Below are 25,178 nucleotides of genomic sequence, written 5' to 3'. Positions count from 1 at the left end.
GGGTGTTACAGTTTTATGAGGTAGAAAGAACACTGTGTATTTTAAGAAATAAAACAAACAAAAAAACAAAGAAAATTCTAGAAAAGTCAAGTAATGCCCCAGGAATAAAAGGGGGCCCAAGGAAAAGTATATACACATATGCAAATAATGAATTTCTTTTCTGGCTCTTGGCTCTCCCCTCCTTCCCTACCACAGGTCAGGGAGCTAAACAAAATTTTACCTAAGCAAAGGTGGAACCAAACCATGCTAGCTTAAATTCTAGGCAAGAGTTTCTGACCTGTGCTCTCCCCTGAGGCTATGTGTGCTAATGGTGTCCATGGGGTACTGAAAAAGTAGAAATGGTCCAAAGGCCAATGTAATATAATAACTTGCATTAGTTTTATTCTGATCATGTGTCTTGGATTTTTCTGGACAATCTGGATTTGAAGTAACCAGTCACTTTGTACTCAACTGAATTTTTCATTCAAAGAATATTCATTCATTCAACAAAACTACTTGCCAATGGTGCTGAGCTAATTGGATATCCATATGGGAAAACATAAAGCTTGACCCCAAACTGCACAAAAAGTTAATTAGAGATGAATCATAGACCTAAATGTGAAGGTTAAAACAATGAAGTTCCTAGAAGAAAACAAAGGAGATAACCTCTACGGCCTTAGGCTGGGCAAAGATTTCTTAAACAGGATATAAAAAAGATAAGATTAATAGTCATAATACAATATTTAAAATAATAATAAAGTCATAAAATAAGATTAATAAATTACACTTTTTTTTAAATTAAAGATTTCTGTTCATCAAAAGATATCATTAAGAGACGGAAAAGAAAGCCACAGACTAGGAGAAGGTATCTGTAATACATATATTGGACAAAGGACTCATCTAGAATATGCAAAGAACTCATAGATCATTAAGACAGACAACTCCCTACAAACAGGCAAAAGATTTGAACAGACACTTCACTAAAAGGGTAGCAAAATGGCCAATAAGCCAAAAAAAGTTGCTCAACATCAGTGACCACTAGAGAAATGTAAATTTATATCACAATGAAATACACATCACCTTTTTTTTAAATTAAAAAGACTGACATACCAATACTAGCAAGGATGTGGAGCAACAGGAAATCTCCTTTCACTGGTTGGAGTATAAATCGTTATACCACTTTGGAAAACTGTTTGACAATATATTTAAAGCTTAATACGTCTATACTCTATGACCCTGCAATTTCAGTCCTGAGTATATACCCAACATAATAAATGCTATGTCCACCAAAAGACACGCATAAGAATGTTTGTAGGTCAGGGGATACGAAGCTTCAGTTATGTGAGATGAATAAGTTCTGGGGATCTAATGTACAGGCATGGTGACTACAGTTAATACTGTATAATACACTTGAAATTTGTTGAGAGTTCATCTTAGGCATCTCACCACACATACACACACACACATACACAAAACGTTACTATGTGACGTGATAGATATGTTAATTAGCTAGGTTGTGGTGATCACTTCACAATGTATATGTATATCAAAACAGCATGTGGTATGCTTTACATATATACAATTTTTATTTCTCAAGTATATTTCAATAAAGCTTGGGAAAAACAGATTGTAGCAGCTTTATCCATGATAGGCAAAAACTTGATGCAACCCAATAGCACCAGTAGAATGAGTAGATAAATTATGGAATATTTACATAATGAAATAATACACAGCAATGGAAAATAATGAACCATTGTTACATGCAACAATGTGGATGAATTTCATAGACACACTGTTGAGTGAAAGAAGCCAGATACAAAAGTGCAAGTACTGTGTAATTCATCCATATCAAGTTCAAACATTGGTAAAACTACCCTATGGTGATAGAGATCAGAATAGTGGTTACCATTGTGGGACATTAAATGGGAAGGGGCATGAGGAAGCTGGAGACGCTCTACATCTTGATCCAGGCGGCAGCTAAGTGGGTGTACACATATGTAGAAATTCATCATTCTGTACACACAAGCTTTGTGCACCTCACTGAATTTATACCTCACAAACGAGACCATATATCCTGATTTCATGTCCAATAAGAGAGTCACTGTGGCTTTCTCTACAAGCACTCATACTGATATCCTACCTCATTGATGTTCCAGGAGACCTCCCCCTCCCCAAGGCGGGCATATATTTGAGAACTCTTTATAACCTGGCAGACACTGAGAATGGCGCTTATTTCAGGCAGGGAGGGAGAGGCAGGGTAGGGAAGAAGTGCATCTGGGAAGTAAAGTAATCTTTTTTCCCCACCACCCCAAGCTTCATAAATGTTTCTTGATACATGAAAACGGCTAGTATTTGATTAAATAACATTTACCACACACTAATATCAGGCACTGCACTAACAGCTTTCCATTTTATTATTTAATACTTATATAACCCTAGGAAGCCGTTCTATTTTTAGTCCTATCATACAGGTAAGGAAGAGGAGATTTATAGACGGTTACGTTACTTGCCCCAGGCTTTACAGATAGGCGGTGAATGGAGAGCTCAACTCAGGTTAATCTGAATTTAGAACCTGGACTCTACACCACTTGCTATGGAATGAATGGATGGTGTCCAAGCCCCGCCTGCATGTTATATAACATACACCACGAAGCGCTGTGCCATTCCGAGGAGGGCGGAAGCTGTCGCGGTTGCCAGGTTGGTGATGGATTCCTCGAGGGCTTTAGACCCACTAACTGCACACAGGTGGTAACTGCGGCCAGAGAACCAACTGCGCAGGCACTTTCCCCAGTGACCTCCAGCCAAATTCCTTGGGGAATCAGGAAAGTTCCCCTGGCTCAGAAACCATAAGTTTTTTCCGACTTCAAAATACGCGCTGAAGGTAGACGTGGGGGTTTCACTCCCCACTTCTGGAGAGAATCAACGCGAAAATCCCCAGAGAAAGAAAAGCAAAACAGGCCTGCGAGGGAGTGAGATAGACACGGGGAAAGCTTGAGAGGAAAAGTTATGTGATAGGAAAAGAGCGTAGTGGAAAGTAGAAAAAGAGGAAGTCCCAGGAACTCCGAAGTTAAGGGGGTGACGACGCAGCCCCTCTCTATCGCGCCTGCGCAGTGCTGCCTCTTTTGGCACCGCGGCCCCTGCCGGCCGCCGAAGATTTACTCGTCTCTCGGCAACCATTCACCCAAAGAGCCAATCAGAGGGCACCTTTCTTCTTGACCTCGCCGTCAGCGCCCAGGCGGAAGGATCCCTTGGGCACTGGCTCCGCCCCGCCCCGCCCCTCGCTCCCCGGGGAGGGCAGGCTTAGGGGCAGGGGCAGGGGCGGGGGCGGCGGGCGGAGGCGTGGCCAGGCAGTATAAGAACGGAGGGGGCGGCGGCGCTACGGCTCATTCGGTGCAGCTGCCTGGGGGCTGTAGTGTCCGCGCCGCTCCTGCTGGGGGCTGCCCACGCCAAAGACCTGCCTCCGTCGTCTCCTCTTCCGCCGCCCAGGTGAGTCCACAGCCCCCTCCTCTAAAGGTGCGAGGATGCGGCGGCCCCAGAGAGCCGCGCGCTCTGCCCTCGAGGGTCTGTCCCCGCCGAGTGGAGCTCAAGTCTTCGCCGAGCCTGGAGAGGGCGTGGGGTTCGGAGGGATGGGGCGGACAGGTGCCGGGACCCGGTGCTTTCTTCCCCTCCAGCTCCGGCGAAGATAGCCCCTCTGCCCACCCCGCCCCCGAGGACCAGGCGAGACGCTCCGAGAGGGAGCTGCAACTTTCCGGAGGCTTCGGCCGGGGCTTGGCAAACTTCGGCGCGTTCCTGCTGCGCGACTCCCGCGGGCTGCGCGCTGGCCAGGCGCGGGCGGGGCGGCCGAGGAGTGCGGGATGCGGGCCTTCAGTTGCTTCCCTGGGCCCCCGACGCCCCCTCCTCGCTGGCGGTCTCCGGGTTCGCCCCAGCGCTCCCGCGGGCGCGCGCTCTCTCGCCGGCCGGCGGAGCGCGGATTCGAATGCGGCGGTTTCGGAAGGCGCAGTTGGAGACGCAGCGGTCAGGGGCATGTGTCAGGCGGGAAGAGGAGGGGCGCTTCCCAGGGTCGGGGCCAAGGCAGCGGTTTTGAGGACCGGGCGGAGATCCTCAGCTTGTCTTGAACTCACACTAGACTGTGGGCACCGTGAGCAGCAGAGTGATCCAAGCGAATGACTTGTGCGCTGCGCTTCTCTCGGAAACTTCTCAGGAATACGGTGTCTATGACCTGGTTCCTCCCCTTTTAGGAGCGAAACTTGCTTACGGTGTAGGCTAAAAGCCATGACTGTCAGTTGACCGCTAGCGGTGCAGCGGGTGGCTCAGCGGCGCGACTGCCCCGGGAGGTGTCGCTGTCCAGATCGCGAAGGTGGGAGGGGAGTCGGAGGAGGGTGACGAACCTGGAGGGTCCAGGTTGGGAGCCGGGACGCCTAAACACAGAACGCCGGCGGCGACAAAACAAAACGGCGCTGCCTCGAAGTCAGGGAGGAGTTCCGGAGAGATGCCAGGCGAGCTCCTCGGGAGAACGCGAATTGTCCCATCCTCTCTAGAACCGACGGTTAGGGCTGGACCCCGCGGGAGGGACCAGCTCAGTCCCCTTCCCCGCTCCTTTTTGTCCGGAGGAAGGCTTCTGCAGGGAGACCAAATCCTGGTCTTAAGTAGGGTCCTGCTGCCTTTTTAACTTTGTTTATGGAGTTCTAACACACAAACAGTGGAGTGCTTCAAGTGCGCTTATTACAGTAAGCGTTTGTAAAGACTATGTAATCATTTGTGCCGTGACAGTATTCAGGATATTTGGTAGGTGGGTTAGGAACCTGAACCTCTCCAGGAAATAAAGTTAAGATTATTAAATCCTCCTAAAGTAGACTCCTGGCTTGGCCCAGCAGCCCTCCAGGGCAGATGAGAGTGGCCATTGTTGTCTACCCTAACCTTTCAAACGTGAGTAACTTGGCTAGGCAGCCAGCAAGGAAGCAAGCCAGGCAGCCACGAGGATGCTGGGACTGCTTACCAAGAATGGCGCTGTGTCTGAAATCCCCAGAGGTGTTGTCTCAGAGGGAGACCCTGCCATTGAAGGGGATGGGGTGGGGAGCAGAGAATGCTGACTTTTCTCTTCCTTTCAGGGAGGCAGTCTGAGCTGGACCAGCAGGGCTTCTGTCCTTTGACGTTCTTGTTTGTGTAGATGGAAAACATATCTGGGGAGTCAAGCTTTTACTTGAGATAACTGAAACTTTGTCTTAAGGTATATGCATATCTTTGGAGTACATTTATTCTCAATAAAGAGTTTTTAGGGAGATTTTGGTATATTGTATATAATGGTTCAGGTAGCAGTGGGGAGAGTCCCATAACATCAAAGTTACATTTTTTTTTTTCTCTGCCAGGAGGGCTCTAAATTGTTACCCAAGAGAAAGGTCCCTAATTTCATAAGTTGCTGTGTGTACATAGAGTTAATGGCAACATTCTTTATGTTGAATTTCTTACACAGTGCCTACCTTGTATCAAGAGATTGAGTTGGGGTCCCTCTGAAGGAAAGGCTTTGGCTCTTGGCCTCTTTGTCAGAATGAACGTGATTTCATTGAGCGCCAGTGGCTCTCCCTTAGCTTCCTCAGCTCCACTGTGAGGACAGGTAGCTCATCAAAATCCCATCCTGAGTTGCAGAAGCTTCCCCCTGCCCCCCCCTACCCCATCTCCCAGTAGTAGGAACTCAGCCTACCACCCCCATTGTTCAAGGCCGGGGCAGATGGTGCATATCTCGCACTACCCATCAGAGAACAGAGAAGTCCTCGTACTTCTGAAAGTCCGAGGAACCGCCTGGCAGTGAAGATAACTTAGAGTGGACTGTAGTGCCCTTGTTCTCCCAGGGCCCCTAACCGGACACATTTGATACAAAATTTAAAAATGACATTATGTTTTTTTAACTGCTCAAGTACATAGTATCTTGTCTTCATCTTTCATCTTGGATATGTTGTATGTATGGGGACATTTACTAAAGATTGACAAGCTAAGAGCTCTGAGTGGATGTGGTAAACTTTTTTTGTGTTACCAAGAGAACTTGCTGAAGGCCAAGGCTAATTTCTTGAGTTAAGTTAAATTTGTGTTGTTGTGTTTGGGTTTCTTGGTCTCACACCAGACTCTGGGCTTTATCTGTCATTTTGTGTGTGTGTTTAAGGATTAAGGGGAAGCAATGCAGAGTCTGAAGTGTTACTTGGGATAAAATATTACTCATTAGATAAGGCCCCTTGCTTTTTTGTGTTGTTGCTGAGGTAAACAAGGCAATATAGAAAAATGCTTTCTGTCATCTTGGTGTTTTGACTGTAGCACGTTAAATTGGCATAAGCAGTATTATGGTGGAGCAGACACCTCTGTATTTAAAGAAATATTTGTGTGTTTAAAACCACTTGGCTGATCTCTTGTGGTGCTTCCAGGACGTTTGGTCTCAAACTGTTTTATCTTTCCCCTACATGCTTTATAAGGAAGCTTATATTTGGAACTTAAATGGTTTAGAGGAAGCATCTTTGTATAATTCAACTGTACAAGGAAGCTTTATGAATTGTTTAAAATTAATAGATTTTGTACAGCTGGCCCCTGTAGCCTGTTCTAGAACTGTTTGCAGAATTTCTTGGAACAACAGGAAAAAACTAATAGTATGAAGAAATAGTTGCTGATGCTAAGCAATGTAGGATGTTTTTTAGTCCCAGAGCCTCTTGGAGTCTTGGTCACTAAACTGCGTAAAGTGTTTATTCCATGGATAACAGTGATTGAGTCAGTAAGTAGTTAAGTGCTTCCTAGGCAGTAGTCTGTGCCAGGTGCTGGGGAGGCCAAGGGAATGGTATGTGGAAAGGCCTGTGGAAGTGCTCTGGATGCAAGAGGAGCTGGGTCAGCTACACAGTGTACTCGAGGCCCCCAGTTTTTGCTTGTTTGTCTTAGCTACTGGCGTGTGAGCCCCAGGAAGGCAGGGATCTGTGCTCAGTGCTGACTCCCTGCACCTGGAGCAGGGCCTGGCACACAGAAGGTGCTCTTGTTAACCAGATACAGTGCTCTACTGGCATTCGACTGCCATTCCACTGAAAGAGGGAGGCATGCTTTAAGTAGGCGTCATCCGTGTGAGCTAAGGTGCTGGAGCTTTTGGATCTAACAATTGGAGCCTATAATGCAGGGCAGTTTCTGGGCCTTTTTTTTTTTTGAGGAAGATTAGCCCTGAGCTAACATCCGGGCCCATCTTCCTCTATTTTGTATGTGGGACGCTGCCAAAGCATGGCTTGATAAGTGGTTCATAGGTCCACACCTGGGATCTGAACCAGTGAAGCCCAGGCCGCTGAAGCAGAGCGCCCGAACTTAACCACTTTGCCACCAGGCCGGCCCGAGGGTCCCTTTTTTTAATGGAGGCCTCAGGGGTGTTGGATTGGAGCTGAGGGGCAGTGACTGCAATTGGCCAGCAGCTGAAACTCCTCAGGCTGAACTCCAGACCTGCTCCCTTCACCCACTCCCCATCCTGCCCATCCAACCCAACGCCAGCCTCATGCCGCTCACTCAGCCTTTCTCTCTCCACTGTCACTCGGTCGCTGTTCTGCTGATTCTTTCTCTTTTTCCTTCTTTGTTTCCCATTGCCATCACTGACCTGGTTTTGGGCCCCACCGACAGCTGCTCGCGGAGAGCAGTGGCGGAGCTCCTCGCCCTGTCCCTGGCCAGTTCCGTGGCCCCTGCACCTCGGACACCACCCTTCGAACTCACAGGGATAGCCCTTCCCTCCATAAGCTGCGCTCCTTCTCGGGACCTGTACCTTTCTGACCTTCTGGTTATTCTTGACTCAGGTATTTGAGCAAATTAATGCTAGTCCTTCCTCACCAAACTCTGTTTTAATCCAGCTTGGGACCCTTCTCAGAGGCTCTGGTCTCACCCCGTTGGAGGACCGCTTATCTCATACCTCTCCTCTTCAATACTCCTTTGCCATTCTGCCTTACCTTATTGTCTAGTTTTTTTCAAATCTTATTTTCAGGGGGATGAGCACAGGAAGTCCCATATCTGTCTCCATGTTAGCTCCCTGTAAACACATTTCGAGAAGAAAATATCCATGAATCTTGAACAGCTCCCACCAGCTCGCCTTGCCATCAGCTTCTCTCACCTTAGCCCTCATGAGGCTGGGAGAAGGGCAGTCCTCCACCTCGCCTGACCCCCAAACACACCGTCTATCCCGATGTGTGCTTTTGAGGTTGACGAGGTGGGCATTAGGACCACTGCCGCTGGCTGGCGCTGTGTGGTAGCTGCGGCAGGAAGAGCACTGATCCAGAAGGAGAGAAGTGGACACTGAGCACCTGCTCTGTGTCCAGGTGCCGGCCTAGGGTTGTTGGGCTGGGCACCAGCACAGCTGCTGTCTCTGGTGCTCAGGCCCCCTGTGGTCCTTATTCTTACCTCTTCTCTGCCTCGAGGCTCCTTCGTTATGAGGACACCTGGGTTCTGGTCCCGGCAGCACCTTTATCTCTTCAGGCTTCAGTTTCTTCATTGCAGTAAGGTCAATAGATCAGCACCGTCCAATAGAAATATAACAAGAGCCACAATCAAGTTTCTAGTAGTCATATTAAAAAGTAAAAATAAACATGTGAAAATAATTTTAGTAATATTATTTAAGCCATCTACCAAGTATTATTTCAATTTATAATCAGTGTAAAAATATTAATAGTTTACTTGTTTTCCTCATACTGGCTCTTTGGAATCCAGTAGTGTGTCCTGTGCTCACAGCACATCTCATTGTGGACTTGGCCCATCTCAGGGGCTCAAGGGCCACACGAGGCTTGAGGAGCCAGTATTGAACAGTAATTCTGATTCTGCATGAGTGGAGGCAAGAGTTAACACAGTTATGGAAGAGGAGTGTGAGCTGGGCTTTAAGCTCTCCAAGGCCAGGGATCTTTGCCTCTTGGTCTCCGATCAGTCATAAGCTCCTAGAACAGTGCTTGGAGCACAGTAGGCACTCAGATCTTTGAAAGAATGAAAGGAAATTCAGTCATCATGGCCGATGATAATCATTCACCCTGTGAGTCAGGTCTGACACTAAAACACCGGATGTTTGATGCCTAGTCCAGCACTCTTCCTCTTGTTTTTCTATAGTTTCTTAGCAAATAATCATAAAGTAATAGAATTTTAAAGAGCTGCAGATAAAATCTGCAAACTGGCAGGGGACTAGGACTCACGGTTTATCAACAATTAAAAGTTGAAAATGCAAGAGGAAATAACTTTCAAGTAAAAGGTGTCTGTGAGATGCCTAATGACAACAACACATGGCTTGGTCAGTGCTAATTTAATGATAATCGTCCTAGTGAGCTATGTTAATGGCTCGTACAGCTCCACACGTGTAGGAACAGCAAAGAGAAGGTGGTTTGGCCACCTCAGGTGCAGTTGGTGCAGAAATAGGTGCTACCCATCGTCGTCAAGCTCCTTCACTTTAATCCCAGCCCTCCACCCCCTACTCTGCCCACCTGCTCAAATTTCTGTTCTTAGCAGCATTTATAATCTTGGCGGAGGGAGCTTTGAGCCTGGTGATGTTTCATTTGGGCTGCTGCCGTGCTCAGTACCTGGGGGTCCGGGACCTGTTACTCAGATGTTAACTCCGCAGGGCAGGATCTGTGCAAAACGAAAGCCTGGCTAGAACTATGTGCGTAATTAGGCTGGCTCGCGCTCAGACATGTGTGTGTGGGGGGTGTGCGTATGTGTTTAAGTATGATAAGTGCTGCATGTGAGCGACTAAGAGTTGCTTATCCCTTTCCTGATAAGCTCCAGGGATGCTGCTAGTGACTAGGCAGGACTTTGAGCAGACTGAGGTCCTCATTTTGGACAACTGACAACTATTGAGAACTCTAAGCTGGAGAGCCAGATGGTAAAGCAGCCTGTGGATGCAACCCTCGTAAAACCTGGAGGCTGTGAGGCCTTAAACCCTGTGGATTGTGTGTCAACTTGGGCATCCTTACAGTAAACACTCTCCTTCTAGGAATTGTCCTGTTTTCCTCAGTCTAGTTAATCTCTAGAACACTAGGGCCGGCTCTGGGGATCTCTTTAATGAGTTCAGACCAGTAACATCTCTGGTTTAGAAAGAGGCATCTGGTGGGAGGGGGAGCGCAGTACCAAGTTGCAACAAGAATTATTTCCAGTTCAAGTTGTGTCGATGGCTCTTAATGATGCTGGTACCTTGGAAAAATTAAGGCTTCTGTGCTTAGCTTCCTTCTAAAGATGTCTGTGTTCTGACCTTGTTAATGTTTACATTTGCAGCGATTTCAAGGTATTCCTTTAAGCACTTGAACTTCTGTGGCGTCGCTGTTAGAATATCTGAACCAGTGTTTTGATTCTGTTTCAGGCTGTTTTGCAGCCGCAGCGTTGGTTCTCCCGGCGTTATCTCTGCAGCCACAGTTGCTTAAGCTCCCTGTTTTGAAAGTCTGGGAAAGAGCTTTCTGCTTGGACTCTTCTTAGGGCGGGTGCCTGTGGATAGAGCCCAATCACTGATAACCATTAAGACTGTATTTTGCCATTGGTGGGAAGTGAGGACTTGTGAGGGCCCCTCAGACTGGAAAAGCCTGGTTCAGAGGGAGGCAGCTGTAGGTTCTGCAGCCCGCTTCTGCTTCGGTCCAGGACCAGGCAGCATCCCAGTTGCTGTGGGAATTTAACCAAATTTCTTGGCTCTAGTAAACATCGGTGTTAAATGGCTAGGAGGATGCTGATAACTCTGAGAAAATAGATTGAGACCTTGACTGAATGTGATCGAGCTGGGAGTGAGAAAAGACCACCTGTGGTTTCACAGCTTTGTGGTATAGGCAGTTATTTCTTTGAACTGAGGTAGAATGTGTCTGTGGGTGTTTGAGTGGGCAACTGTAAAAATAGCTTCTTGGAAAAAGTTAACACCAAATATATTGTCCTTTTAAAAAATAAGGCACTATTTTATCTGGTTCTATTGGTTTGGGCCATCTGCTAATCTAAACTCTTTCTCCATGTACATTAAACACAGGTGTGTGCCTTGGTTATCTGTAACTTTTTAACTATGTTTGGGGGCAGTGGAGGAGTCTCCAGAATGTGGTCTCCTCCCTTGTTGTGGGTCCCGGGGCCCTGGTGAGGGGGCTGGCAGCTAGCAGATGAAAGTCTTCCTCAGGCTGCCCCCTGGTCCTTGATAACTCCTGGCCTTCAGCCCCCTAGGAATTCAAGGAGGGAGGCAGGATGTCTCTTTAGAAGGCCAAATCCACTTTGACCCTGGTTTTTCTCCTTTCTGCCCACTTATCTGCTGCTGCGTGTATCAAGTCACTCAAAGCGCCTGGCTCTTTTCTCAAGGATGAAGGACTCCCAAGGGTCAAACTACACAGGTGGGAAAAGTCTCACTGGCAGGTGTCCAGGCTCAGGTTCGGCATGCACGCATTTGTCAGGCTGTTCCAGGCTGTTTCTGTTTTCAGTTCTGTTTCAGCTCTCCTTCCTGTGACAGCCCTCGAGGTGCTGGTCACTTCTTGCAAATTTGCTTCCCTTCTTCTGCTCCAGTTGGGTTATCTGTTTTTTGGATCTGATAAAGTTACCCTCTTGTCTGCAGGGAGTGTCCTGTTCTGCTGCTACGTCAGCACATCTGCGCTGCTGATCTCCCAGCCACCAGAGTGAATCCGAGCAGTTGTTCCTGTATTCTGCGAGCAGAGCAGTGTGCCTTAGTTGCAGATCCAGATCAGCATCAGTCCATTCCTAACATCTCCTTCCTGTGCCATTATTTTTTCCTCTTAGCGCTTGTCCAGCAACCTGACTATCAAGCTTCTCTAGCCTCTGGCTTCTCTCTCGCTTCTGGCCTTGCTTTCTCTAAAGTCACCCCTGCCTAGCAACCTAGCCAGCATCCTGGAACTCCCTCAGAAGTGAGGGTCGTAGGCCTTATCTCTCAGCCGTTGTTCCTTTAAAACAAACATTAACATTTCTATATTTAGTTATACTCAATTCTGGTGGCTCCAGCCAGGCTGCATACACCCCCAAAACCCATGATGGCTTTGAGGGAGAAAGTTTCTGTACTGGCAGTTGATAGATACTTTAGTTCTAAATGCTTCCGCCTGGTTTAGCACTTGCCCTCTGGCCTTACCCGACTCAGGGGGCCTTAGCACATCCTGCCAATTTCTGTAAAAAACCTCCATACCTTTCTCTGCTTTCCTTCCTCTTATTGCTATCTGCTTCCTGCACCCACCTGAGCCACCAGCTTATCTTCAAAGCCCTCCCCCCACCCCAACACCTACACCAAAGCTATCCACCTCCTAGGAAGCCTCCTGAATCCCATTTCTGCCACTTCCCAGTGGTGCATCCTTGGACAGTTCACAATTTGTGCATCCTCTTTGTTCCCCAGTTTCCTCATCTGTCAAGGGGTGAACTCTCCCTTACAGGTTTGTTGTAGGAATCAAGTGGATTGGCCCAGATAAAGCCCTTACAACACTGCCTCTCTGTCTATCAAATGGAGCTTGGTGGCTCCTTAGGGCACCTGGCTACACATCAAGGCACATTTGGTGACCTCTGGCTCTGGCTTTCGGTACACAAGAGCCCCTGGAGGGCTGTGTGTCTGTCAGGGAATGCTGGAGGTTCTGAGGAAGTAGTGACATTAGCCCTGTGGGAAAGGGATGTGGGTAGGATTAGTAAGATGTTTATGTTGTGAAACAGCTGATGAGCATCTCCGTTGAGCAGTGGGATTTCCCATCATGGACAGTGAGTTTACCTTCTCTGCTGTTTCACTGAGAGGCACCTGCAAGCCACCTTGGTGTCCTTGAGGATGAACCCTGACTCATGTCCTTTGCTCAGATGGACTCTGCACTAAAGCAGGTAGTAAAGAGTGACTGACTTGACCTCTGCTGTCTTCAGCATGTACGGTGGGGATAAGGAGCGATGGGGAGATAAGGTGTCACAGTTATTTATTTAACAGAAGGTTGCTTTCTTCTTGTTTGGGTAGAACCAATACTATCTCTGTTTTAGAAAACATCACTTTAGTAGCAGCAAGAACTGGTCATTCTAGCACACATGTGGCTTTGTAGTGTGGTCTTGCTGCCCTCACCCCATCAGTGGTACAACTTGAGCTTGGTGGAAGTTGTTGCCAGCTCCAAGAGTTAGAACCCTAGCTGGGGAGCTGAGGATCTGGGGTCAATTCACTTAATGTTTTCCGATCCTTCTTCCTTAATTTCTGGGAAAGGAACAGTTGTAGCTTCCTCAGAGTTCTTGTGAGGATTGAATGGGAATTGATGTGAAGTGGCTCGTACTCAGTACTCTTTCATTTGCTTTCACACACACCCCTACACCTTCATTTTATAGGAAAAAAGAAAATAGGCCCAGAGTCCTGGTTCCCATTCCCTCGGCCAGCTAAGGGAGGAGCTGGAGGGGGATACTTGACAAGTACTGCCATCCACTTTCACTTCTGCCTGAATTCTCTAGGCTTTTATATGCAATGAAATGGTTTCTTTTTGCATAAAGTGTCTTCTGTTGCACATGGGGGAGAAGAGTTTGTGGGGAAGATGCCAGCCATGGGTGCATGGGTCCCCTCTTGGCCAGGAGCTGGGGACGGCAAGTGTCTTTGTTCTGTGTACACACTTCCCTTAGAGCCTGTCACCAGGCTTGGTCCCTTGCCTATGGCTGGGTCTCTTTCCCTGGGCTGGAGCGTGTTACTAGGAAGATCCAGGATTTTGAGGTGACATTCGGTAACAGTGAAAGGGAATTTTATTATCAAAGGAGCGCTGAGATGTGTTTCACTTTCTTTTGTATCCTTAAACCCCTAGCAGGGTCAGAGGAAGAGGGTAGTTTCCTTGTCTCTGGACTGGATGGAGGGCTGCAGTAGCTGAGAGGGCCTCAGTTCACACCTCAGCACTTCTGTGATGCCTTGTGGACCACAGCGTCTTGAGCTTTCGTGTTAAATATGACAGACCTAGACTTAACTTCGTGGATGTGCGTCTCTGCATATATCAGGGACTCTCCGGACAGTGTCTGCGTCGAACACCAGGCACAGGGAGGAATCAGTGTTGTTTTGACCAGGAGGCCCGGGAGTGCTCTGAGCGCTCTTCTCTCCACCTTGTCCGTCTGCCGGCTGCTTGCCCATCTTGAGGCCCCCCAACGCTTACCTAGCCTCTGTCGTTCTTCTTTCTGGGATCGAGATAAGCTATGAAGCAGGACTAGAAATAGCTCTCTTTTATTTTCTTTTTGATGGGTTTTCAGATGTACCAGCCTTGTGTGGCTCTGTCCCAGGCAGTGGGAAACAAAGGTAAGTTAGACCCCACTTGTCCTCAGGGAGCTTGGCTTAATCTTCGGGCCTTGTTTGTCTTGTCCTCTCACCCTCTGCTGCCATCTCTGCACACCTGTGTGCTCTCAGTGTGTGTATTCTGCCCTCTGCTACAGCGGGGTGACAGGAGGGACTCAGCTCCCTGAGATCGCCGTTCGTCACGAGTCAGGTTTCTTAGAGGATTAAGTAGCTTGAACGGAGTAGGCAGTTGGTCATCCTCACTTGTAAAAAGATGCCTGAATTTTCAAATCAGTTCCCCCCTTTCCCATTTTCCACTGGGAAAATGCAATGACTCTGACTCTCAGACGGTAGAAGGAAAATCAAGCGCTTTCGTTTGAATTTACCAGAGTTCAAATTAACTTTTTTCTAGTCATCATTTCATTAATTTGCTAACTAGAATTTGCCTTTGACCAGGGCCTTTCGTGAGTTGGGAATGTGTGTTTCACGTGATTCTTTTATATGGGGATTATATCAACGTTGGTTTCAAGTGGTTAATTAAAACTAAAATTGTTCACTAAGCTCTGGTGTATTATCTAAGCACTAAGGGCTTGTGGCTTGGATTTATTCTAGTAATACTAATGTTTGTCTAAGTAACTCGAAAATGTACTTTTGATATTCAGAATTGTTTGGATGGGTGAGAGAAACAAAGAATTCCTTTCTAATGGGTATTAATAACTTATTTTGGGCTCGTCTAATGAGCTAAGCACCAAATATGAGCCCAGCCTAAATTTGAGCCTTCAGTAGCTCGAGCTACTCTACATCTAAATCATGGGGAACTGGGAGAATTAAAAACTACACCACAGGGGCCAGCCTGGTGGTGTACCGGTTAAGTTCACACACTCCACTTAGGCGGCCCAGGGTTTGCTGGTTCAGATCCTGGGCGTGGACCTACACACGGCTCACCAAGCCATGCTGTGGTGGTGTCCTCCATAGAAGAACTGGAAGGACTTACAACTAGGATATACAACTATGTACTGGGGCTTTAGGGAGAAAAAAAAAAAGAGGAAGATTGGCAACAGATGTTAGCTCAGGGCCAATCTTCCTAACCAAAACAAACAAACAAAAAATAAGTAGTAAGTATCAATAGCTGATTATTTTTAAAAGATACTACATCATGGATTTGGCGTTTGTTATGTCTCACACTGTGCTTTTATGGAAACTTTTTTCCAGAAGTTATCTTCATTATTCATATATGTGTCAGAAAAAGTTGACATGGAAGATGCCAACCTCAGACATCTTAGATTCCTGAAAATGTGTTTATGCGTTTATGAAGGTTCTGGCATCTGTAGCCAGTAATCAATATAACAGTCTCATGAAGGTGGCTATAATATGTCTGAAATGAGAAGGGGCAATTCTTCTAAAACTACAAAAGACATTTTTGGATAACAAACATAGAACGGGGCTAGATGAGATGGCTTAGCCATTATTTTGAAAGTTTTGGATAAGCAATGGACATCTTCTTTTAAATAGTGCATAAGCAGAGACTTGCCTAAAAGCTATTCTAGAGGAAAACCAGTCCCTTCTCCCCTGCCCACCTCTCTAGAGATCAGCGTTTAAGGAGGAGCTTCTAAGTGTATTTGATTTTGGCACATGGGGGCGGGGATGATGGGGAGGAATAGGAAAGGAGCAGAAGGCAGTAAATAAGGTCATAAATGGATAGAAGGCTCATAGGGGAAAGATTTTACAACATGGCTCATAAGATTTTAACTTTTTTCAACTAATACATGTATAGGTTCTAAATTCAAAAAGGATAAAATAAGTTCTCTTCATCCCCTGTCCCCTTACCTAGAGCTGATATTTGGTGTGGGCTGAACTTCTTGTGTGACCTTCCAGAGATTTTTATGATTGGATAAGTAGAGACTTGTGCTTTTACGCATGTAGTTTTTTGCTTGCTTTCCTATTAATAAATCTGACAAGTGTTGCACATTCATACAGATAGAGTTGCCACCATTCTTTTGGACGACTGCATGCATTTGTGTACTGTTATACACATGCATCAAATCATTTAACCTTCTTCGGCTGATGACTACTTATAGTTTTATAAATAATTCTCCAGTGAATATCCTTGTAATCTACCCATAGGATAAAGTCCAAAGTAGACTTCCTAGAAGTAGAATCACTATGCCAAAAAGTATGTCCACTTACAATTGCGAGTCCCATGTTGCTCTCCAGAGAGAGCCTACAGGCTGTGTACCAAAGGTGTCTGCTTCTTGGTCTTTGCCAATCTAATAGATAAAAATGATACATGGGGATTTTAATTTGCCCATGCATTAAGGCAAGGTTGACTATGTTATGCATCTGAGCCACTGGCTCATGTCCTTTGCCTCTTCTTCTATTGGGGTTCTAGTATTTATGATTTGTAGGCATTCGTTATTCATTAACGAAATAAATACTTTGCCTAATGTGACAAATACTTTCCTAGTTTTGTCTTCTGACTTCTTTATGCTGTTTTTACCATGTAGATACTTCCATTTTTATATGGGAAAATGTATCCGTTTTTTCTGAGTTTTAGGTTTGATGTGATTTAGAAAGGACTACCTACTCTTGTAAGTAAGTTTATATAAATTCCATGTTTTTTCCTAGTACTTGTAAGGTTTCTTCTTTTTATACTTGTCTTTGATTCATCCATCTAGATCTTAGTTTGGTACAAGATAAGGAGCCACCTTTACTTGTTTGATTTTTAGATTTTAAACATTCTGTTCCACCCATTTCTCTGTCTTTTTGCACTAACACCAAACTGCTTCAGTGACTGTGGTTTCATAATATCCCTTACGAGGCTGGTATACGTCATTCCTGTCTTCGTAACTTTTCTAGCTATCCCTGCTTCTCCTCCTATATGAACCTTACAAATTTTTAGTCTGTAACAGCTTCTAACTTTGACTCTGCTACCAGGTCAGAGATTTTAAAAATATATGAAAATTCTCTTGCATACATTCTCCCTGCCTCCACTCCCTCCCCAGAGAAGGAGAGAGCTTTCGTCAGATTCTCAGTGGTCTTAGCAGCCCCTCCTCTGACCTTAAGAACCACTGTTCTGGGGGGGGAGTAGTCCTGACATTAACTCTAGATGACTTCTTTGCTCAACAACTTTTAAAAAAGGCATGAGTCAAAAGTCATTCCTACAGTTGTTCTCCTCTGCAACATTACTGACGTTCTTCCTGGAGATTTTCTTAAAATTAGTTGTTCCTTCTATTCCAAGTACTGATTGAATTGAGGCTCCTCCATTGGTGTGACTTCTCATATCTATATCGTAAGTGTGAGCCTTGGAAGCACAATAACAGGTTCACACAAGGTAAAGCAGGTTGTATTTCTATAGGTGGATCAGCTTACGTGGCAGAAACCTGTGTCACCACATCATAGCATTGCGGTGTCTCCAAACGAAGCTAGAGCCATACCTTTCTGTGATCATTTGAACTTAATCGTCTATGACTGTATAATAGGCACAGGTGTACTGTATGCTAATCATAAAGGGGCCACAAAGAACCAAGTGTTTATAGAGCACATGAAAAAGAACTCTACTGTCCCAACTCTGACTTGAAGTCAAATGCCAGCCACAATAAATGTTAAGCATTTCGCCACAAATTTAGCTTGGTATCCTTAACTTAGGGGTGCTTTGGGAAGATGATCTAGAAAGCCTAGGGCTCTGTAATGCTGTCCAAACAGGTTTGAAGGGAAACTTTCATTTTCCCCTTCCAAGTATTCTTCTGTAGTAAGCAGAGGAGAGCTCGTCGCCCCCAGATTGGGCTTCCTAGTGCCTGCTTTGATCACGTGGTCAACCTTCCCCTTGCCAGGCAAGCAAATTCAGTCCCTTAACCCTGTACTGAAGGGAGCCTGTGATCTGGCTTGGGGAGAGCTGCTTGATGGCCAGAGTGGACGGCTCGCCAGATCTCAGCCGCATGCTGCCTCTGCCTCTCAGCCCCAGCTGAGAGCTCACGTTGCCTTTCCACTGGCTTGCGTCCCCTCCCCATAAGTTCACTCCTCTGTGGCCTTCCTGTTCACCCCAGTCAAGGGACACTCCTTTCTTCTGCCTTAGTATTACATTTTCTTTCTACCACACACTGCTTTGTATTGATATGTTGTGCTCTCACCCCCCTTCTTAATGGCCAGCTCCTGGAAAGCTCCTCTTGGTGTATCCAATGGTGCCCCAACACTGAGTGATAACCATCCCATTGATCTGAGCACTGTGGATAAGGCGAGGATCCCTGGCACCAGTGTGAGACTAAAATTTAAGTTGGAAGCCCAGGACAGTGCATGCTGGATGTGCATTCAAAAGCAGCAGCTTCCAAACAGTGAAACTGTAGACGTCATGGAGATGGAGTTTGCGTGTGTGTAGCGAGTCAGAGAGGCAAAGCTTGTGAGAAGACTGTCTGCTCACGGCGAGGTCTGAGGACAGCACCTTGACCTTTTGTTCCAACTCTTGTGTCCATCTAGCGAACATCTGACCCATGTGGAGCTGCAGGCACCTTGACTTTCTAATATATCAGTATTTGTTTTTATATGTTAGCATTTTCAGGCATCTGTTGTGTTTCATTTTCTGAAAAGTATAACTTAGCTGAAAATTGCTCTGGTAACTTTGTGGTTCTAGCAGGGGAAGTGTGAGAAGGGATGTTTTTCTCCTGGTACTGACGGCTAACTTTTTTCATCTTAGGTAGCTGCAAGATTTCAAAACCTTTTCACTATTTTGCACAATCCCGTGGAAGGATCACACTGCCCTGAGGAAGTTTCCCACATCCCATGTAGCCCCTCCTTGCTGGGTGGTGCGGTTCCACCACATAGCTGGCCTAACCCTTTGTTACCCAGGAATTTTGTCATCCAAACAACTCCTTGGTCCTACCCTGGAGAACAGAAGTGTGTGTTATGGGGCAGGCTGCTCCTGTAAGTGAGAGACATGAGAGTCTTGCTAACAGGGCATCGGTGTACTTGATTCCAGCAGGACTGACCCCACTCCCTCTTCTTGGTGTGCTTGTAGCCCAGAGTTGAGAATTCGTCTATTCGTGGAGTGAAGGGAGTCTTTTTTTGTGGATCACATGTTCTGTGTGTGGGCATTGTAGTCTAGGTATCGACCAGTTCAGGATGTAGTGAGGGAGCCAAAAGCAGGAGAGGTCATTCCCATAGAAAACAAGGAAAACCAGCAAAACCTATAGGCCCTCTATTAAGTAATGCTGTGTTTAGGATACTTGGTTTAATAAGGTTGTCTGTTCCCTTCACACAAACCAGCCCACTCCACCCCCATCCTCATGCAGACAAAACAAACAAACAAAACCCACTTAAAACAGAATTATGCAGTTATCAAATCTGGTCTAGGGTAAGTTTATGTGTATTTTGTCCTTACTCCGTGCTGGCACTGCTCTCTATGTATTTAACTCATTTCATCCTCACAGCAACACCTAGCAGTAGGTGCCGTTTATTACTATTTTACAGGAAAGTGTTCACAGATAAATCACCTTCTTCTCTGAGTCCTTCGAGCTGCTTTGCCATGTAGAAGTGAATTCTAACTCTGTTTCTCATCCCTCACTTGCAGCTCCCCTGGCAAGAACATCCCCCAAGATGGCAGAGGAGAGTGGCAGTCCCAGGGACTGTGTGTCCTTCAGCGTGCTCAACTGGGATCAGGTGAGCCGGCTGCACGAGGTCCTGACTGAGGTCGTCCCCATCCATGGACGAGGCAACTTTCCAACCTTGGAGATAACTCTGAAGGACATCGTCCAGACTGTCCGCAGCCAGCTGGAGGAGGCAGGCATCAAAGTGCAGGACGTCCGGCTGAATGGCTCTGCAGCTGGCCACGTCTTGGTCAAAGACAACGGCTTGGGTTGCAAAGACCTGGACCTAATCTTTCACGTGGCTCTTCCCACAGAGGCAGAATTTCAGCTGGTCAGAGATGTGGTTCTGTGCTCCCTTCTGAACTTCCTGCCAGAGGGTGTAAACAAGCTCAAAATCAGTCCTGTCACTCTGAAGGAGGCTTATGTCCAGAAGCTGGTGAAGGTGTGCACAGACACGGACCGCTGGAGCCTAATCTCCCTCTCCAACAAGAACGGCAGGAACGTGGAGCTGAAATTCGTCGACTCCATCCGGCGTCAGTTTGAGTTCAGCGTGGACTCTTTTCAAATCATCCTGGATTCTTTGCTCTTTTTCTATGACTGCTCCAGTAACCCCATCTCCGAGCACCTCCACCCCACCGTGATCGGGGAGAGCATGTACGGGGACTTCGAGGAAGCCTTCGACCATCTGCAGAACAGACTGATCGCCACCAAGAACCCCGAGGAGATCAGGGGCGGGGGACTGCTCAAGTACAGCAACCTTCTCGTGCGGGACTTCAGGCCCACAGACCAGGAAGAAATCAAAACCCTGGAGCGTTACATGTGCTCTAGGTTTTTCATCGACTTCCCGGACATCCTTGAACAGCAAAGGAAGTTGGAGACCTACCTTCAAAACCACTTTGCCGAAGAAGAGAGGAGCAAGTACGACTACCTCATGATCCTTCGCAGGGTAGTGAACGAGAGCACCGTGTGCCTCATGGGGCACGAGCGGAGGCAGACCCTGAACCTCATCTCCCTCCTGGCCTTGCGCGTGCTGGCGGAACAAAACATCATCCCCAACGCCACCAATGTCACTTGTTACTACCAGCCAGCTCCTTATGTCAGTGATGGCAACTTCAACAACTACTATGTTGCCCATCCTCCAGTAACCTATAGCCAGCCATACCCTACCTGGCTGCCCTGTAACTAACCTTGAGACCTGAGGGTTTCCGCAGTGGGAACCCCAATAGGGCAAGGGCTCTCAGGTAGGGGAGCCTCCTTTTAGATGTAGGTGTTTGGCTTTTAAAGGGGAACTCAGCTCTGATTCTGCTTTTTTTTTCTTTGTGTACCCATTGGAATGGGTCCACAGTGTATCATGAGCCAAGCCTAAAGGGACCCATTATTCCAGTGCTACTTTGGAAAATGCTATAGGAAGTATGACCTATCCATATCTTTCCAAGATAGACACTAACTTCTCATGTCCCACACATCAGCACAGTTGGATTTGAGCTCCGTGCAATAATCGAGACTGGGGACACGCTTGGGCGGTGTATGAGAAGTATTGAGCTACCTGTCTTCTCACTTGAGCCTAGAGTAGTCTGTGTTGGCCCTCACTTGGGATTCTCAGCAGTTACATGAAAGTTGTGCTAATAGTCTATTTTCTTGTATCAATTTTAGTCAGGCAGAAAATGGTAAACATGAGGGAGCTCTTGTGACTTAATTTTTGTTCAAGGACTAAATTGCTTATGTTTATTCCCTGTCAGCAGAGCTGAGGATTTCTTTCATCAATAAACCAAAGCCAGTAGCTGGAGGATTGAGATCTGATTGGAAGTGGTTCGTGGTGTAGATGCTGTGCTATCACGAGGAATTGTGAGATTTGCTGAGAAAAAAAAAAAGACCTTTTCTTGAAATGTAACTTGAAAACAAAATAAAATGTGGAACATAATATTAAAGTAGAATTGTGGTGGTGGTGGGAGGGTGATTGTAAATAGGAAACATGAATGTTCAATTTTCTTTTTCTTTAAGGAAATCTTATTGAATGACACTTTTTTTTCCTTCATTAACTCATCACTTTCATTTTGCTCTTCCTAAGACTAAGGATTGTGCTGAGTCTAGAGTTGTTTTGGTAACTGACATGAGGGTCTTCCTGTGTTTTAATTGGAAACCCATTTTGGTCACATTCCAAGTAAGACAAGCTGTTTTTCTGGCGTACTTTGGTGATATTTTTTTTGTTTTTGTTTTTTCAAAAATAGTGATTTCCTTCTCTAAGTTTTTTGACAGCAGATGAATTCAGGAACTTCAATAGAACCGAGTGGCCCGTGGGATGATCCGCTCTTACGGGCAGAGTTCTTTGGCCTCAGATTGTTTGAGAATCGAGCCTGCTGTCCCTGTGCTGTGCGTGGGGTAGAGGTTTAGCATGCAGTCCGGTCTTGTGTGCATAGAAACTACCGAGGCACCTTGCGGTGATTGATTCTGGTGTATTTGAGGAAGAACGGAGTGGTTGAAGAATACTCTTCCTTATTCTGGTGGATTTGACCAACTGGTTTATATTCTGCACTTTAGAAGGAAAACAGTGTTAATCTCTAGTCTAAAGCAAGCTTACTAAGTGGGAGAGTTCTAGGCTACTGTTGCTTGCCCCGTAGGTTTAGGTAAGGGATTTTGTGTTTGGCAACTTTTTGTGGGATCTCTTAGAAAGCATCACTTTAGAGGATCAAGGGCAAAAAAGCTCAGAGTTGCCAGCCAGCTTGGTTTCGAACACGATTCAATCAAATCCAGGCCCCTGATTCTTCTTTCTCCTGTGGCCGTAAAAATCCCAAGCCCTGAGTGATTGCTTTCTCCTTGCTTTAAGCAATGAAGTTTACCTTAATGCAGAAATGTTTAGTAGAAAATGAGTGGTTTACCTTTTTCTAAAGATTATATTTTCAGGTGTTTTCTGGAATGTGATGTCTTGGTCCTCCTAAAAGGAGATGTGGCATGACTGAAACCCACGGCTTAGCTGGTATCCATGTTATGCTGCATTAGGCGAATCAAAGCCACTTCTTAGTGTAACCAGCTCCTGTTTCCCCGTGGGCCAGAGTTGTGTTTGAATTCACTGGGTTTGAGTCAAGGCTGGTTCTACATTGAGGGGGACCCCATGGTGCTTCAGTGTTAAAAGGGGGGCAATGAAAAGTGAATCTCAACGTGGTCATCCATGACCTTAAAAGGCTGCCATCGTGGTTGCTTGCATAAAAATGACAGATCTGTTTAACCGAAGCTTTGAAATGTGATGAAGCCGCCAACATAAGCACTTACTACAGAAGTCAGTATTGCTTCTACTAGGAGGCTTGGGGACCAGGGTAACGAGGCTCCAGGTGAAGATAGGATCAGAACCATGTCAAGTAATTAAATTTCCAGTTTGTCCTTAGAGTTCGTTTTGCTTATTTTTTTTTCCTGTCTGGTACTAATCATCCTTTGAGGATGAAGGGAAGCACAGAAGTTGCTAGAAATTCCCCACCCCCCAGTTCTTTACCACCATTGCAAGATGGCCATCTTGGTAGAGTCTCTTCATCTGACGTTCTTAGTCAGCCCACCTATTTTAGAGTCTGAGGGTAGACGTATGGTAGAACCATCAGGGTAAAAAGCCACACACCAAAGCTGTGCTTTTAAAATACCACCCTGGTCTAGTGGTGACTTCACCTACTCTGCAAGCCTTTTGCTTGCCTCAAGATGGACCAGGTAACCTTGAATTTCAGGTGTCTGGAAATTCTAGCTGAAACCTGCCCTTCGTTCTGTTCCCACAAGCACCAGGTACTCTGAACTTGTACTGAGTCCAGTGCTGCCTCTTTTTTGTGTGTTGAATAACATGAAACTTGGCAGTGGCCAAGGGCACTAAAGTTCAAGTGCAAGTTCTAATATCAGTTTAAGCTGTCTCATTTGCTTTAGGACTCTGAACAGTTTGCTGATGCTTTCTGCAGGTATGCAGCTTGTGACCCCAGCCTGCTGCTTGGAATTGCGTTGAGCAGCAGTGAGGTTAAAACAGTACCTTTTCACCCTGTGTTGGCAGAAGGGTACACATGAAATTCCTGGCCTCGAGCTTCGGTCTCACCCTTAATTCTTACCTTGGCAGTAAGACACTATTCCTCACTCAATAACTTCAACTCTGAAACTAAACTCTATATCACTAACACCTCCAAGTCGGGGTTCCTGCTGGCTGCACATGGAATGTGGCGTGGCCCACCCCTGGGACAACCTGGCAGATGGGGAGAGTCAGGTAGGAAAGATGCTGGGGTCCTGACATATGGTAACAGATGTGGTTTGGCATTTAAGTTCTTTTTCCCGGTTTGATTTTTCCCTGGGGATTTGAGTCACTGTAAGCTGTGTGGGAACCTGAGTTTTGTGGTGACGCATTAATAATCAAACTGCTGAAGCCCCAAATCTGCTTGTCCTCCAGCCTCCCAACTAGCACTGGCCCCTTACCTTCATGGTAGGTTAGGCTTTTAGCTAGTGCTGCATTGTTAACTTTGGGAAATGGTGCCTCTCAAAAGCAACTTCCTAACTGTAGGAATACCTCCTTTCTAGTTCACTTTCTGGTACTGACACCATGTTTTAGGATACAGCTAGATTCTGAGCTCAGACGTCCTCTTCCAGAAAATAAATGATGGTTCTCCAGTTGTGAGAAGAGACCCTGACACTCACTGGGGCCATTACTTCTTGGGTATCTGACTGGGGCTCACACTGGGGAGAAGCCTTTGGGTGGATTCTGTAGGGTCAAGAAACTTCCAGTTGCCAAGGTTAGATTGTATCCTTAATCTGGCAGAGAGCAGAATGTCACAGCTGACTTTGGAACGTATGCCAGTGCATCCGATTACATTCAGAGGACCAAGGGAGGTGTGTATGGGGGATGTGTTTAAAAAAGCCTGGCAATTTTACAGGATTATTCGTGGAGACTTCCAAAGTGAGGACCAGGGAAAAAGTGCTTTTCTGTGAGTTCAAGTTCTAAACTTGTTTACCTATCACTTCAAAAACAAAAAAATAGTTTAAGTGTAAACAAAAGAAAATGCTTGGAGGTTTGCCTGGGCTAATGAGAGTTGGTGCAAATTGTCATGTGTGTTTGCATAGGAAGGTGAGAAGACCATCCGCTAAAGAGGAAGTCGTTAAACAATACGGATCTGTGGGTGTTTTAAAACTCAAGCCATCTGGTCTCTCTTTTTTCTAATGGATTAAAAAAAATAGCTGCATTAGGAAAATTTTTTATCAATTTCCAAATTAATATAGATGAAAAGTAAGGTTACTAATTAGACTAAATTGGAAGCTTTTTTGTTCTATATTTGCATAGCCTTTGAAAGACTAATTTCTCTGCGGTGCCTAGGATGTATGAGGTTTCCTCTTTGGTATAATGGTCCCTGACCTTCTTACATGATGCAGGTGAAATTACTTGTCAACGCACCATGTGTTAGAACTTGATGAAATAAAGCTTTGAG

The 25,178-nt window shown here is 46.1% G+C and overlaps 1 protein-coding gene and 1 non-coding gene across 8 annotated transcripts; both read left to right on the top strand.

Annotated features, from left to right (window-relative positions):
* Positions 1-3,193: 3,193 nt before the first annotated feature.
* Positions 3,194-25,178, top strand: TENT5C (terminal nucleotidyltransferase 5C). Of its 7 annotated transcripts, none has more exons than XM_070267129.1 (3): positions 3,460-4,000; positions 5,088-5,206; positions 19,728-25,178. In XM_070267129.1, exon 3 carries the CDS (start codon positions 19,754-19,756, stop codon positions 20,927-20,929), a length of 1,176 nt encoding a protein of 391 aa, XP_070123230.1. In that variant the 5' UTR covers positions 3,460-4,000; positions 5,088-5,206; positions 19,728-19,753; the 3' UTR covers positions 20,930-25,178. The 7 variants fall into 7 exon arrangements, with proteins under 7 accessions (XP_070123226.1, XP_070123230.1, XP_070123228.1 ...); XM_070267127.1 differs by having other exon boundaries at positions 3,651-4,525; XM_023641335.2 differs by having other exon boundaries at positions 3,931-4,336.
* On the top strand, positions 3,303-3,437 carry MIR8970 (microRNA mir-8970). Its single transcript, NR_127976.1, has one exon. It is a non-coding gene; the product is annotated as a microRNA mir-8970 (primary transcript).

Source organism: Equus caballus, chromosome 5 (genome assembly GCF_041296265.1).
Source record: "Equus caballus isolate H_3958 breed thoroughbred chromosome 5, TB-T2T, whole genome shotgun sequence".
Lineage (NCBI taxonomy): Eukaryota > Metazoa > Chordata > Mammalia > Perissodactyla > Equidae > Equus > Equus caballus.
The sequence above is the reverse complement of the archived record's forward strand: the minus strand, read 5'-3'. Positions and strand labels throughout refer to the sequence as shown.

Bases quoted from the DNA above. Each gene is read 5' to 3' on its own strand.
- TENT5C (XM_070267125.1), top strand. From the start codon at position 19,754: ATGGCAGAGGAGAGTGGCAGTCCCAGGGACTGTGTGTCCTTCAGCGTG.